At 45.9% G+C, this 16336-nt stretch overlaps 1 protein-coding gene across 1 annotated transcript in view; it reads left to right on the forward strand.

Moving 5' to 3' along the window:
- The window catches only part of LOC123377414 (pendrin-like), a 34724-nt gene extending 24801 nt beyond the window's left edge, over positions 1-9923 (forward strand). The window contains exons 17-21 of the mRNA XM_045030312.1: positions 1984-2214; positions 3810-3864; positions 4203-4348; positions 5542-5625; positions 6714-9923. Of these exons, the coding sequence (XP_044886247.1) occupies positions 1984-2214; positions 3810-3864; positions 4203-4348; positions 5542-5625; positions 6714-6737 (540 nt within the window). The 3' untranslated portion in view covers positions 6738-9923. The remainder of the gene's footprint in view (positions 1-1983; positions 2215-3809; positions 3865-4202; positions 4349-5541; positions 5626-6713) is intronic.
- The last annotated feature ends 6413 nt before the right edge of the window (positions 9924-16336 follow it).

The following is a 16336-nucleotide window of genomic DNA, read 5'->3' on the forward strand; positions in this document are numbered from 1 at the left end:
GCTGATAACATGTTTAACTAACTGGACAATTCTCCTGATAAAGGGCAATATGTTCAAAAAGACGGTTACTCACCGTTGTAACTGTTGTTCTTCGAGATGTGTTGCTCCTATCCATTCCAGTTAGGTGTGCGCGCCACGCGTGCACGGCTCTTCGGAAGATTTTTACCCTAGCAACTCTGGCAGGCCGGCTGGGCGCCCCCTGGAGTGGCGCCACTATAGCGCTAGATATATACCCCAGCCGGCCCGTCCGCTCCTCAGTTCCTTCTTGCCGGCTACTCCGACAGTGGGGAAGGAGGGCGGGTCTGGAATGGATAGGAGCAACACATCTCGAAGAACAACAGTTACAACGGTGAGTAACCGTCTTTTCTTCTTCGAGTGATTGCTCCTATGCATTCCAGTTAGGTGATTCCCAAGCCTTATCTAGGCGGTGGGGTCGGAGTGAGACGTGGCAGAGTGTAAGACTGCTGAGCCGAAGGCTGCATCGTCTCTGGATTGCTGCACCAACGCGTAGTGGGTAACGAAGGTGTGGACAGAAGACCAGGTGGCCGCTCTACAGATATCCTGGATGGGTACATGGGCCAGAAAGGCGGCAGACAAGGCTTGCGCTCTTGTAGACTGAGTGGTGAGGCGGCTAGCTGGCACACGAGCAAGCTCGTAACATGTCCGGATACAAGATGTTACCCAGGAGGAAATCCTCTGAGAGGAGACCGGCTCGCCTTTCATGCGATCAGCAACTGCTACGAACAGCTGGGGCGAATGCCAGAAGGGCTTCGTCCGCTCTATATAAAAAGCGAGGGCCCTGCGGACGTCCAGGGTGTGAAGCTGTTGCTCACGACTTGAGGCGTGCGGCTTCGGGAAAAAGACCGGAAGGAAAATGTCCTGGTTTAGGTGGAAGGCCGACACCACCTTAGGGAGGAAGGCCGGGTGTGGTCGAAGCTGCACCTTGTCGCCATGGAAGACGGTATACGGTGGACCAACCGTTAGGGCACGGAGCTCGGAAACTCGTCTCGCTGAAGTTATAGCGACGAGAAAGGCCGTTTTCCATGAGAGATAGAGCAGGGAACACGTGGCCAAGGGCTCGAAGGGGGCTCCCATAAGCTTGGCCAGAACTAGGTTCAAATCCCAGGACAAGGCAGGACGCCGTATCGGCGGGTACAAGCGGTCTAGGCCCTTAAGGAAGCGGGAAACCATCTGGTTGGAAAAGATGGACCGTCCTCATATGGATGGACGAAAGGCAGACACGGCTGCCAGGTGTACCTTCAAGGAGAAGACCGCGAGTCCTTGTTCCTTAAGGGACCAGAGGTATTCCAGGATCATAGGAATAGGGACCAGGAAAGGATTAAGGCCTCTCTGATCGCACCAGAGCAGGGCATTCCACAGCTGCTTAAATGGGGCAACATTTATCGTGCTAGTTGTAAAATGGCCATTTATACTAAGTGCTTACATGAGTGTCCAAATGTGGAATGTAGATGTCCTATTGAAGTCCCCACAGTTGAAGGTTGGGAATAAGTGTCATTTTTTGCCAGATATTATACTGCAGGATGCTAGATTTTTGTTTTCCTTCAAGTTTATATGATGAAATGTTCAGTTAAGTGACAACAACTCTTGATCCTTGGATTGCTATTGCAACAAATGTAATACATATAATTCAAAAATAAAAACATCAACCCTAAAGATTCTATAGGGTGAGGTTCTCAAGTAGAAGCTTGTTAGTTGTTTTCTGGACAGTGGTTTTCCCATATGGCTCTCCTCCCTTAATGAACAAAAAAACAGGAAAGAAAATACACTGTATACAGGGAGAAGTGCTAATTATTGGCTCAATATTGTTTCCATTTAAGTCATTTAGTGCAGGATCAGTCATATGTGAAGAAAGGAGGAAAAAATGCTTCCGTCATTATTGCTTAAATAAGCTAATATGGAAAAATTCCAAAATCTTTGTCCCTGATTAAGTGATATATTTCTTATATTATCTGTTCTGATTAGAATGGCATCATCAGTGATTCTGGGACTACCAATGAAGCTTTTGAGTCTGATGAAGATCTCGATGATCCTGAAGATCTTAAAATTCCAACCAAAGAAGTAGAGATCCAAGTGGATTGGAATTCAGAACTCCCAGTCAAAGTGAATGTCCCCAGAGTGCCTATCCACAGTTTAATTTTTGACTTTGGAGGTGTATCATTCTTGGATGTTGTAGCCGTGAGGACAATGAGAATGGTAAGTCTTTTTTTTTTTCTGTGCAGTATCAGTCATTGGTATGTTAGTTAGGGACAGTTTGGCTGAAATTAATTTTGAGTTTCTCAGTGTATGTTGGTTTGTGACACATCTTTCATATTTCTGTAACAGGTAGATTTTGGTCTATTTATAAATTAGATAAAAAAACTATAATAAAAACATTATTAAGGTTGTAAAGACAAGCACTTAAGCATTAGAAAATGCCAGAATTAGGATGCCTGTGCAACCTTAATTTGCCCTCCTTGTGCCTATGCATTGCTACTATCTTTAATTTACATGATCGCATATTTTTCCATGGGACCCTTGCTTCAGTCAGTGCACAGGATGGTCAACGCTCACTTAAAGAGAAGCTATTTAATATTTTGTTTTATTCTCATTGCTCAATGTGTGGCCCCATGCCTTATTTACCGCACGCTAGTCAGACCTCGCCATGAAGAGAAAACTATTAACTTCCTCATGGACTTTTCTTTAGCACTCAGCACTATAGTATCTGACTACATTAATATTAATCAATGTATGTTAACAACACCCCTGCAAGGTGAGGGGTATTATCCCCATTTTACAGATGGGGAGCTGAGGCACAGAGAGATTAAAATGAAAAGTATCCACTAATTGTGGGTGCCCAATATGTGACACAAAAGACCTGATTTTTCAGAAAATTTAGCATTATATAGCACTTGGTATGTTCAAAGCATTGACTTCAACTGCAGTTCCTGAGTGGTCAGCACTTCTGCAATTCAGATTCCAGGTTATTAAGTTGGACATCCAGAAAATGAGGAACAAACAGTTAGTAACTACCTGCAAAATATTCTTTTCTGTTCCTGTAATCCTCTGCCTTACTCACTATGCATCTTCCAACTTCTTCAACAAATGAGGCAGGGGTCCCACAGACCATAGGTTCTCCACCTTTTTCTTTCCGAGGCCCCCCCTTAATATGCTATAAAAACTCCATGTGTGCCACAACTGTTTTTTCTGCATATAAAAGCCAGGGCTGGCATTAGGGGGTAGCAAACAGGGCAATTGCCTGGGGTCCACACCAAAGGGGGGCCCCCCACAAAGCTACATTGCTCAGGTTTCAACTTCAACCCCAGATGACAGGACTCAGGGCTCCAGGCTTCAGATCCATGCAGTGGGGCTTCTGCTTTCCACTCTGGGCCCCAGCAATTCTAATGCGACCCTGCTTGGTGGCCTCCCTGAAGCCTGCTCACGGCCCCCTAGGGGGCTCCAGACCTCTGGTTAAGAACCACTTCCACAGACAACCTTCTGTACTGCACAACCCATGTGCATTCCCAGAGCATGTCCATAGTGTCATGCAACCATAATCATAGATGGCACTGTCAGCTTTGCCTTTAATAATCAAAGTCTGGCCACTGACAGAAACAGCATACTGGAGTAGATGGACTTTGGGTCTGGCGATTCCTATATTCCTATGAATAAAAGAACACTTGATTCGGGATTGTGGTGCAAATACTCAAAGGAAAATGAAAAATGTAACTAAACTTTGTGAATACAAATACTGTTTCTTAAATGTGTGTGTATAAGAAAATGTTTATTGCAAACTACCCCTTTTTTTCCAGATAGTTAAAGAGTTTGAGAGAATTGATGTGACTGTATACATCGCATCACATCAAGGTAAACATATATGTATTATCGCTAATGCACAGCACGAAGGATAAAATAGAAGTAATAAAGGATCTGTGGATTGTATCTGCGGAAGTACTTTTTTAGTAAATATAGTTAAAAGTGAACTGAACTGCTCTTTTAAACAAATAGTTAAACTGTGTCTGGCTGTGTCTGCAGGGTACAGAGAAGTCTTGGGGAGAATTGAATTTAACTTAGAGAGAACCCACTATGATAGAATTATAGGTCTATACATTTTATTGTTGATAATTGTTAATCTCTATTTTGACCCTTATTTCTTTAATTATTTTCAAATTTATCACTCTTTTATAACTTTGTTTTTTGTTCAGACAACATTATAACAAAGCTGGAACAATGTGGCTTCTTTGACGATAACATCAGAAAAGACATGTTCTTCCTGACTGTCCATGATGCTGTTCTTTACATACAGCATGAAATGATGCACAGAGACATCCAGGATCCTATTTTTGAAAAGGTGAGGCCCATATATCATTTATTTTTCTGCATCATACACTAGCTGTAAATAGTTTTCCCAGTTTGTGGTAAAGGGAAAAAGCTTTAGGAACTACATGAAGAGTTGTTTAAAAAAAGCAAAAGATTTTCATACCAGGTGCTTATAACTGGACAGCTTGTGTTGTATATTTGATGGCCTGCAGATCTTTTCTAACTGTAGAGGATTATTAATTACTATGAAAAAGAACGGTTGCTACTCTGAAACTACTAATTACTATGTATCATTTATATTGCAGTAGTGCAGGTTGAGGTCCCATTGTGCTAGGCACAGCCAGAGATACCCATACCCACCGATGGGTGTGTGTGTGCGCAGAGTGAGGGCAACTGGCTTCAGCAGCATTACTGAGCATGCTCAGTCCATGTGAACATGCTCAGTCCAACCAAGCAACAAATCCGAGGGCAGAGGGGTATCTGACCCCACATGCCCATGCCCCACATCGCCTCTGCAACAACACAAACATGTAGTGAACCAGTGCTCCCTGCAATTCCTGAGGAACTTTAGAACACTGAACAGATTGATTCAAATCCTCCATACATTACAAGGAGGCCGTAAAGTTCTAACTCTGCCTCCATCCAGTGCCAGTGCTAGCCCACTGGGGGCTCTAAACAGGAATATTTTTGGGCCCCCTACAACACACTAATAATAGGGGGGACCCCTTTGAACTGCTCAGCGCCCCAAGCAATTGTTTAGTCTGCTTATGCCGACCACTGGCTCTGCCTATACCCATCTTAAATATGCAGCCTTGATTAAGGCCATACACTCCACCAGGGGCCTTCAAATTTTGTGACTGTCCTCACAAATACAGCAGTATGGGGCCATGAATTTTTGGTCATTTTTGCTTGTCATATCAGACTCTGGAGGAGTTACTCTGCAGTATTTATGTATTTAAAAAAGGTTGCATACCATTTTAACTAACCTATGGCTGCATATACACAGACACTGAGTCATCACCAGGATTATAACCATGGCCTTCAGCATCAAAAGCACAAGTCTCTACCCCAACAGCTAAAGGAATAATTTTGTTAATTACGAGTAAGCAGCAGGTTTTTATAAGCAGAGGCAGTAACACCAAGGCTTTTCATGGCAACATAACTTTATTGGTACGGTTGCAACATTCATTTTGTTCATAATACTTGTTAACCTTTTCTGTTAAGATTTCACTGATGCAGGAATCTAAGGAACCAATAGATTTCTCAGAAACAGGCAAGCTTGATGATGAACTTGATGTTCAGGAGGAGGTATGGAGCTATCCTTTTAATTAAATAAAACATGTGTCCATGATGTATGCATATTTATCTTAACTGTAGCAGCATGAGTGGTGCTGATATATGGGGCCAACCAAGAAAAAATAAAATAAGTAAAAACAAAACAAAACAAAACACCATAGCCTTGTGGGCTGTACAGACTCTGGCAGCTGACTGGCTGATCCAGGGAAAATATTGACTGTGACACAACCAAAGAATGGGTTGTGGGATGCCCAAAGTCTGCCCTCCCTATTCACCTAGCAGTCAATGCTAGTGAGGGAATTCACAATGAATCCTTTTTGAAGGTGAAGCAGGTGCCACATGTATTCACGCTTCTCCACCTCCAGCACCCACAAGGTTTTATGCCGGCTTCTACCCTACAAAGGCTTAATGCTTTCACCTGAAACTGCTCTCCCCATTCACCAAGCTCCAGCCAGTTCTAAAAGCCATAATTTACCCCTAACATTTTCAAGTTACCTCAGGGACTGAAGAAGAAACAGCCTGACTCTAGATTGACTGTTTTGTGAGGGTTCAACCTGCTACTTGACAACCAGTGTTTACTGGGTGTAGGTCATCTCCCTGATTGACTACTGAGATGAAGCTGCCAACCAGAGAGATGGCTTCAGGTTACAGCCTCTTTTAAAATTATTTCCTGGCAGACTCAGTCAGGGCTGGCTCCAGCTTTTTTGCCACTCCAAGCAGTGGGGGGGAGGGGAGAAGCTGATCGGCAGCACTTCGGCGGCAGCTGAATCGGCCCGCTTCAGTCTTCTGCAGCAGGTCTTTCACTCCCTCTCTTCCTCATCGGCGGTACTTCGGCGGCAGCTCAAAGAGGAGGAGAGGGACTGAGGGACCCACCGCCAAAGACCCGGACGTGCCGCCCCTTTCTATTGGCCACTCCAAGCATCTGCTTCCTTAGCTGGTGCCTGGAGCCGGCCCTGGACTCAGTCAGCCAGCACTGAACTCCTTGGTTGTATAGTAATATATGTGCAAAAATTGTTTGTTTTTTTAATATGGTGTGTACACAGAACTAATCACCCATTTCCCTCTCACTATCCCCCACCTTTTAAAACTTATTTCATTAGGCCATGCGCAGACTTGCTTCATGAAGGAAAACTATTACGGATATCTTGGACTCCATGGCAATATTCAGGCACCAATACTATATAAGCGTCTTCTGCACTGGGACTTGTCTTTGCACTTGAAGAAAACACTAATTTCTTTGTCTGAACTTTGCAGATCTCTATACATCTCCAAATTTTGTCTATTGACATGTAATCCTTGAAACAGTCAAGTCTGATCAGAAAAATTTGTTCACAGAATCAGTGTTGGCAAGATATGGGAGGCAGATCATCAGAACCATTACAGAAATTGCAACTAGTTTTAGGGTTTGTCGGGCTGTGTATATAACCCACAGGTACATCAATGCATATAGGAAAAAATAGCTTCTTCATGGTAACTCAGCCCCAGAGGTTGAGGAGATTGTAAGCTCTTCTTGGAACTGTCTCTTATGTATTTGTATTGTGCCTAGCACAATGGAGCTCCAACCCTGATGGGAGGCCTCAAGGTGCTACTGTAATACAAATAATAAATTCCTCACAAAAGGGAAGCAATAGGCAGTAGCAGCCCTAGGCCCTGACCTGCAAAAGGATCTGCAATCCCATGTAATTAGTTTCGCAGGACGTTAACACCGCTGCATTCAACAACACACGTCTTTAAAATTTATCTATTAGTCCTTCAAAATAATTCCTGCGTTTGTTGCAGTATTACAGTCTCAATATAAAAAATCCCTTATATAACAGAAATGGAGTACAGGTAAAATTTATTCACTCAAAACTGTTTACTATATTGCTATAAAATGTTAACCATATATATGGCTAAGGCTCAATAAGAGGGACTATTACTTAAGAGTCTTGGTTCATTAGTGCTATTGTTAGTAACTCATGCACTCCTGGTTAATAATCATTACTGAAATTAAACATATCTAGATTGAACAGTACCTTACTCTACAAATAGTTCCATTGAAGTTAATGGAATTTGTGGAACAGGCTGCTATAAACCTGGAGTAAAGATCTGACTTAATATCTAGTTTGGTTTTTGAAATGGGATATAACAGTATCAATGGTTTAATGAAGAATTATCTGCATAAACTGTTTCATTCTTGTAATACTCTACAAACTGCTTCTATTCTTCTAAAAAATGTGGGCTTTTAAAAGTTATGCTACAATCCCCTAGTGCAATAATTTACACAAAATTTAGGATTACAAGAAAACATTTTTAACTTCTGTTTTTAAGGCTTTATATTGGCTCTGTAATAAATGATTGTTCCCATGTAATGATTATGTTTAGATGAAAAATTACACAAATTGTTACATTAAAAATTAAATTAAATTGTAAATAAATTAGTTTTTAAAACTGAAATTCCTTGTGGCAACTACCAATATACAATGTTGAAAAAACATGCCTTAAAAATCATACGTAGTCCTTACAATACATAGGTTTCTAGATTACATCACATTTATGGTCTAAACTTTGTGATCATTTTGATATCTTCACACATTAAAATTACAGTGAAATAAAATTTGTAATTAAAACATCACACAAAATTTCCACTGGGACCAACCACTCACACATTGCACACAGAAAATTACCACCATCACAACTGGCATTAATTGGCAGTCTCAGCTGGGAAGCCAAGCACTACGTAGCACAGATTATATCTCTAAGAACTTTGCTGAACTTCCATTAAAGTCAGTTGATAGACCCCCAGTGACCTCACTGAGAGCTGGATTGTGCCTTTGCCCAGAGATGTTCCTTTTTCTGGCAGAGCTGAAACACTGGCATAACAGTGTGATGCTGTACTTAGCCTATGGATAAACAAGGGGTTTCGAGGACAATCTAATAGGCTACTACTTTCAAAAGCACAAAGGGCTCAATCCTGCAAGGTGTTGAGCGTTCTCATCCAATCCAGCAAAACAAAAGCACATATTGAAATTTAAGCATGAGTAGAGTCAATGGGACTATTCAAGTGCTTAGTGCTTCATTGGGTCAGGCTAGAGTGCTCTGCACCTTGCAGGACTGATCTCCACATTCACAAACTTGCTCAGAGCTTGCCTCTGCTATTCTTATGTATGTTGATCTGAAAATGGTGGCAGAATTGAGTTTCAAATAAACTGCCACTGATGTCAATGGGAGTGCTGTGTGTGCAACAATGAAGGATCAGGCCAATTTCCCTCAGAAACTTTACTTCTCATCAACTGTTGTCCATTTTATATACCTTTATATAAAAGAAACTGTAAACACAAAATACTGAATATTTTGATTAACTTGAAAATTGTTAGAAGCTATTTGGGCTTTTATTTTTCTGAGGAACATGTAGTAAGGAATATCACGAAATAATAGAGTACTGGTAGAACGTTTTTGTCTTGCTAGAGATAGGCCGTCACTCTGAAGTTTGAATCCTGATCCAAACTTTCCTCAAATGTAAATGGCTTTAGATCCAGTATTTTGGTTTGGCTCTGTCTTGCACTTTTGCTGACTGAGCATTTAAGAAGAGTAATAAAATACAAGGAGCTTTAAAAATACATTTTCCTTTTAAAATATGATTTTTTTTTATCCAGGATGAATTAATGCAGAATGGGGGTATAGGACAATTATTCACACTCATGGGCTGAATATACACTTATTATCTGAGTCATGTTTGTATGTGTTTTGAGTTTACTGGTACAGTATATTTACAGATGTCCAGATAAGAATGTTCTCATGGGTTTCCATTACATTCTTAATTTAATACACCCATCCAAGCTCTAAGAACAACAACAATAGACATCATGAAGAAAATTTCAAATACCTCTGTTCAATGGGGGTGGGGTGGGAGACGTACTTATTTTTATATGAAGGATACCAAAGTAATGTATTTTACAATATAGCTAAAACCCTGCAGAACTTTGCACTCATGCATAAACCCCTCAGAAGCACCGCTGGATATACTTGTTTTTCAAGCATAATACAGGAATGGCATTTTTCTAAGCATTTTGTGACTATTAATACTGTTAGATCTTTGTATGTCAAAGATTTACCTTTAAAGAGAGCGATATTTTATTAATCTTTTTACCATCTAGAAAAGGTGCTGTATTTTACAGGAATGTTGTCAGTGACCTAAGGAATAAACATTGTGCATACTGAAAAACACCCCTTAGTGTTGCATTTATTTTTCTCTGTATTGCTCTTTTGTTACCTCTTGTCATATGTTGTCTGGAAGAAATAAATGCACAATGTGGAAATAGGGTTCTTATTTTCCCCCATATTTTACCTTTTTAGTGTTCTCAGAAATGTTATCACTTTCATACCAGCTTCCCTCATTGCAGGGTCTTCAATGGCGATCGGATTGGGCAACAGTCACTGGAAAGACTCCCACTGAATTGAATTTAGCTGGAATTGTTACTATTTTGACCTTAGTTGAATTTACAAGACACTGACATGGGGCGGCTCTAGGCACCAGCAAAGCAAGCATGTGCTCATTTGCAGGGGCTGCAGGGATCCAGCATGGGAGCTAAGAACCAACAGGGGGCCCTGGGAGGTGTAGTTCCTTGGTTAGCTCCCTGCCTATACAGTCAGCCCTGGAGCAGGGAAAGAACTACATTTCCTAGCATTCCCTTGGCCACTACCAACAGGAAAGGAAGGGGGAGGGAGGGAGATAGTTGAGACCTCATGCTGCGAATGGAGAGCTGCACTGTGAAGGGTAGGGATACCATATTTTAACATTAAAAAAACAGGACACTCCACAGAGAGGGAGGGTAGCCCCATCCACTCCCTCCAACTGCCCCCCACAGAAACCCCAACCCACCCAACCCCCCCTGCTCCTTGTCCCCTGATCACCCCCTCCTGGGACCCCTGCCCCTAACTGCCCCCCAGGACCCCACTCCCTATCTAAGTGCCGCTTGTCCTTGTCCCCTGATTGCCCCCCTCCCGGGACCCCACCTCCTATCTAAGCCTCCCTTCTCCTTATCCCCAACTACCCCTCCTGAGACCCCTCCCAACTTCCCTCCTAGGACTCCACCCCCTACCTGTCCCCTGACAAACCCCTGGGACTCCTGTGCCTATCCAACCGCTGCCTGTCCCCTGACTGCCCCCCCCAAACCTCCGCCCCATCCAACCCCACCCAGCTGGCTCTGCACAGCGCCAGACACGCTGCTGCATACATGCTGCCATGCTCCCCCGCAGAGCCACAGCGCCCCCCCCACCCCCAGCACCTGCCTTCCAGATTTGAACACCTCAAAATTCAGGAGTGCTCAAGCTCAGTTTGGGCAGTTTTTACTTCATTTCTCCCAAATCACATATACTGATCCACTGTAACTTGCTGTAGAAAAAGTAGGATAAAATTGAGTAAGAAATGCTTCCCAGTGGTTATTAGGACTAGAATTGCTATTTTCAACAGCCATTGCCTTTTTTGTTTGTTTGAAAGGAAGACAGTGATATTGCATTGGCAAATTCCCCATAGAAAGAAAGAGTGGAACAAAAGAATAATAAAGGCACCTCAACTTTTCCTCATTTATGGAGGACAGTCTTATATGCACCCAGATATCCTCCAATCACACAAGCTGAAAATTGTTCCACTTTACTGCAGTTCTGTAACCATATGGGAGCCAATCCTGTCTGTGTTCTGTGCACATCTAAAATTCCTGCTGAATGACCTGCCCTGGGAGCGAGTTACCAGTGACCCAGGGCTGCGGCAGAAGAAGGGTGCAGCTGTGGGGGGGGGAGGGGAAGAGCCCAGGGCTGGGGCAGCAGGGGGGTGCGGCGACGAGCCCAAGGCTGGGACAGGGGGCAGCCAAAATTTTTTTTGCTTGGGTGGCAAAAAACATAGAGCCGGCCCTGACACTGACATGAGAAGCTAACAGGTTCTCCTACTGTTAGTTGCCCCCTAGATAGATCAAAACACAGGCCGCTCATGAGCAGATGACTGGAAACAGCATCAGCCATGAGCCCCCTAAAAGCTGCAGAACAGCTGCTGTGGATTCGTGGCTCTGCAGTTGTGGCCACTCTCTTTAGCACCATTCTTAGACCCTAAGGTGATTTCTCAATGATCTTGTGCAGGAAATGTCTCCACACACTGAAACTCCTCCAAGGCCTGGCTGCAGGCAAGAGTCCCATCATGGGCAGTGGGTATCAAAGGCCAAGGGAGGCTGAGCCTCCCCAAACAGCATGGTCCCACCCACCCCAGACCTCCTCATGCTTGCTTCCTGCCAGGCCCTGTGGCTCTTTCCCCATGGCTGGGACTAGTGGGGGGCTGGCCTTCAGCGTGGGACTCCAGGTGGCTGAAGCCGGTGCTTGCACTGCCTGTCCACCCAGTGCTGGGTGCTGTGCCACCCGCCTGGAGCTGGGAGTGCTTGGGCAGCTGTGGGGGGAGGGGATCCTCTGGGCTCTGGCAGAGGAAGGGGGGGCAGGCTCTCAGGCAGAAGGACCGGGCCAGGGGCTAGCCTCCCTGAGCCCGCAGTTCACCTGCCGCCCATGGTTCCCATGGCGCTTGAGAGAGAAATAAGTGCTCCCTTCTTTGTCCTCCCCTGCACTTAGAATTATAGAATTATAGAATATTAGGGTTGGAAGGGACCTCAGGAGATCATCTAGTCCAACCCCCTGCTCAAAGCAGGACCAATCCCCAAATGGCCCCCTCAAGGATTTAACTCACAATCCTGGGTTTAGCAGGCCAATGCTCAAACCACTGAGCTATCCCTTTTCCCCCCCTCCCCATGTCCATCATCCTTGGCTAGAACACTCTCTGCTGCTTTCCCCAAACCAGGTGATGGTGGGATGCATTCATCACCTCATAATGGATTTCCATAGCAGCCTTGCACCAGGAGATTTACTGAACTCCCCGTCCCTCAGTAACAACCGTGCTGTACTGTACCATACATAGGCCCGGTCTGACAGACCAACTGACCATATTAATCATATCCCCAGAGATCTCAGGGTGCAGCCAGGCTTTGCAATCAGGCCGAAGGGGCATCTTTATTGACAGAAATGGACTGTGCCACTTTGGTCACACCAGCAGACGGAGCACCCCCTTTGCACCGGCACAGAGCTTGGTCTGGCTATGGGATGTTAGTGCCAGCAACAGGCTGGCCAATCCGATCAACCCGTGTCCCCCCCACCTGCCCTTTCCTTTCCATTTTTTCCATATACATTTTAAAAAACAAAAACAAACAGGGAGCTGCTTTGGGGCACCTCAGGCTCCTGCTTGTCCACCTTGGTGTGTGTGTGTGTGTGAATCTCCCTCTTCATACTCTCCTCCTCACACTGCCCCCCTCCCACCCCCTTCTTAACTCAATCTCTCTCTCCAGCTCTGTGTTTGCAGCTCGCTCCCTTAATCCCCGTGACCTTCCCGCACAGAGCTGCAGCCATGGGATCAGCGTTACAAGATGAGAGACCCTCCTCCCCCCACCGTAGCAAGGAAAAGAGGCCGAAAAGCCCCTTCCCCTCCCCGCTCTCACCCCCTCCTGCCCGGAACCACAACACACTGCCAGAACTCTGCTCCTGTTATGTCTACAGAGGCCTTTTGAAAGCTCCACATCCTGCCTACTACCCATAAGGGCAAAGCCTGGACAAATGACTGTATCCTACTGAATTTCTATACAAAATCAGACATTGCAAATATAAGTTAGGGTCAAAGAAAAATTACAAGAGGTTCCAGAGCAGGGATCAGCAATCTTTGGCCCGCGGCCCGTCAGGGAAATCCGCTGGCAGCCCGGGACAATTTGTTTACCTGCAGCATCTGCAGGTTCGGCCAATCTGTGCCGCTTCCCGCAGGACTCATTGGCCTGGAACAGCGAACCGCAGCCAGTGGGAGCTGCAATTGGCCGAACCTGCAGACGCTGCAGGTAAACAAACCGTCCCGGCCCGCCAGCGGATTTCCCTGATGGGCCGCCTGCCAAAGGTACCTCTGGGCCAGGGATCGGCAACAAGAAATGTGGGAAGAAAAATAACAAAATGAGAAATTTGGAAAAAAAGCCAGGCCAATGCAATACAAGGAAAAATATTCTAACACAGGTATACTGATTGGGTGGGATCAAAATGGGAAGTCTAAGTGCAACGTGCAGGGCCGGCTCTGGCTTTTTTGCCGCCCCAAACAAAAAGAACACCTGCAGGGCGGCCGGAGCAGCAGAGCAAAGAAAGCATGCTGGTAACTACAGTCCCCGGGCCGGCCGCAGTGCACACTGGGAGCTGTAGCTTGCACGGGATCTATTCGTTTTGCCCGGGCACGCGCGGCTCAGTTCGGTTCTCCTCTAACCAGACCCCTCCCCCCTTGACAGCTCAGCTTCCGCTTCCATTGTCCAGGTGCTTCCGGCCCCGCCCTTCCGGCGCGGTGGCTTCCGCTCCCACAGTGCCCCGCGCCGAATCATGGACCACAATGGTGAGGAGGGGAGAGGGAGGGAGCCGCATTTACACCCGGGCGGGCCCGCTCCGGGGCACTGCGCGGTGCAGCCGGGGGAGCCGGCCACGGGGCGACCCCCATGGGGAGAGGGCCCGGGGCGCGGCCTGGACCCCAGCGCCGCCGGCCCACAGTGTGGGGTGGAGGGGACTCGGCCAGGCCTCGCAGCCCTCGCGCCCCCCAACCCCCACCCCGACAGCGGGCCCTAGTCTCACCGGGCCCCGCCGCGGAGCAGGCGCCGATCCCAAGGCCGCTGTGACTGTCCGCCCGGGGGGGCAGTGACGTGGGAGCAGCCGTAGGCTGAGACTAGGTGCCGTGTGGTTTGTGCGGCCCCCTCCGCCGCCCGCGTAGCCATGCGCTGGGGTGGGGGCAGGGGGTCCTGCAGCAGAACTCGCCCAGACGTCACTGCCAGAGCAGTGGCCAAGGTCCTTCATTCTGGGCTGAAGGATCGGTCCACCTTGTACTAACTTAGCAAGGGCCTCTGGCTCTTGGTGTGTCGTTAGCAGAGGATGGGAAACACCTGGCTGTATCTGCCATGCTATGAGTATGTACTGTTTGTATAACGCGCTGCACTTTTTGTAACTGGTTCTCATCCATTGGTCTAAGAAGCAGGCAAGTCAGTAGGGATTGCAGACTAATATAAAGGTTGCAGGTTCAAATATGCAGTGTACTATGCTGCTCCTTTGGCGGCATATTCCATGCATTTTACTGGATGTGTGGGCCTGAGAGGAGCATTTAAAAATGAAGGTTTTGTCTGGGTAGTAAAAATCTCAAGATTCTAAAATTTGAGATTTATCATAGTGGCATTGGTTAAAACTTTATTTTCTTATTCTGCTTGCAGCATGCTATGTTGATGTCCTCAAAGTTTCAGGCATAGAAATACCTGAATTGAACACTGTTCTTTACCTGGTTGCTGCAAATCCTCCTTGGATGCACACCTTTTGTAACTGCTGTGTATATATAGCTTGGGTTTGGAGATTACTTTGGATGTAGCCTAGAGTTCATCATTAAGGCTAAGATTTAATCACGGGTATTTTTAGTAAAAGTCAGGGACAGGTCACGGGCAGTAACCAAAAAGTCATAGCAAGTGACCTGTCAGTAACTTTTACTAAAAATACCGCTAATTGACTCTAACCTGCTGGAGTGGAGGGGCGGTGCATCTGGGGGCTGGTGGCAGCCCAGAGCCCTGCTGATGCTGATGCTCCTAGGGAGGGCAGGTGACCTGGGGCCCCGCTGCCGCTCCTGAGTAAAAGTGGGGGGCCGGGCAGCCCGCTGTTATGGGATGGCCTATGGCCCTGCCCCTACAGGCCACAGGATGGCCCATGGCTCCACTGCCACCCCTCCATGACTGCTGCTCTGGCGCAGCCCCCGGGATCAGTTGCCTGGGGCTGCCGCGTTAGAGACGGGTGCGGATCAGCCACTGCAGCTGCGGAAGTTGTGGAGGTCCTGGAAAGTCACGGAATCTGTGACCTCTGTGAAAGATTAGCATCCTTATTCATCATGTACAGAAACAAAGTAGGTTTCTGACTAAATAAGAAGCTACAATTCTGTTTGCTAACTGACAATTAATTAATCTGTTGGAACACAACTGAAAATTGAAATTTATAAAAACTTATAAGCATAAGATTCCTCTTTCATAAATTTGAGTGGGCTCTGGTAGTTTTTATTTGGGTCAGAACTGTGACAAGAGACTCAGGCACGCATAGAGATGTGTTAATTTGTGCTGTGACTCCATTGACTTCTGAAGTCAGTGGAATTACACTAGATGAATGTGGCCCTTAGAGTTTAAGAGATAGAAAAGATGTATTAGATCAATCAGTCTATTTCAGGGGAAGGCAACCAGTGGCATGTGTGCCAAAGGCGGCATGTGAGCTGATTTTCAGTGGCACTCACACTGCCCGGGTCCTGGCCACCAGTCCGGGGGGCTCTGCATTTTAATTTAATTTTAAATGAAGATTCTTAAACATTTTAAAAACCTTATTTACTTTACATACAATAGTTTAGTTATATATTATAGACGTATAGAAAGAGACCTTCTAAAAACGTTAAAATGTATTACTGGCAGACGAAACCTTAAATTAGAGTGAATAAATGAAGACTCAGCACACCAGAGCACAAGTCCAGTGGGGCTGGAGGAGCGGGTAAAGGGTGCTGGCTCTGGGAGGGGGTCAGGGCTGGGGTTCGGGGTGCAGGAAGGAGTTCAGGGTGGTGGCTCAGGGCTGGGGGTTGAAGTGCAGCCTCTCACCAGGTAGCAAGCTAGCTGTGTCATCATGTGTGTGT

This window comes from Mauremys mutica, chromosome 1 (assembly GCF_020497125.1).
Source record: "Mauremys mutica isolate MM-2020 ecotype Southern chromosome 1, ASM2049712v1, whole genome shotgun sequence".
NCBI lineage: Eukaryota > Metazoa > Chordata > Testudines > Geoemydidae > Mauremys > Mauremys mutica.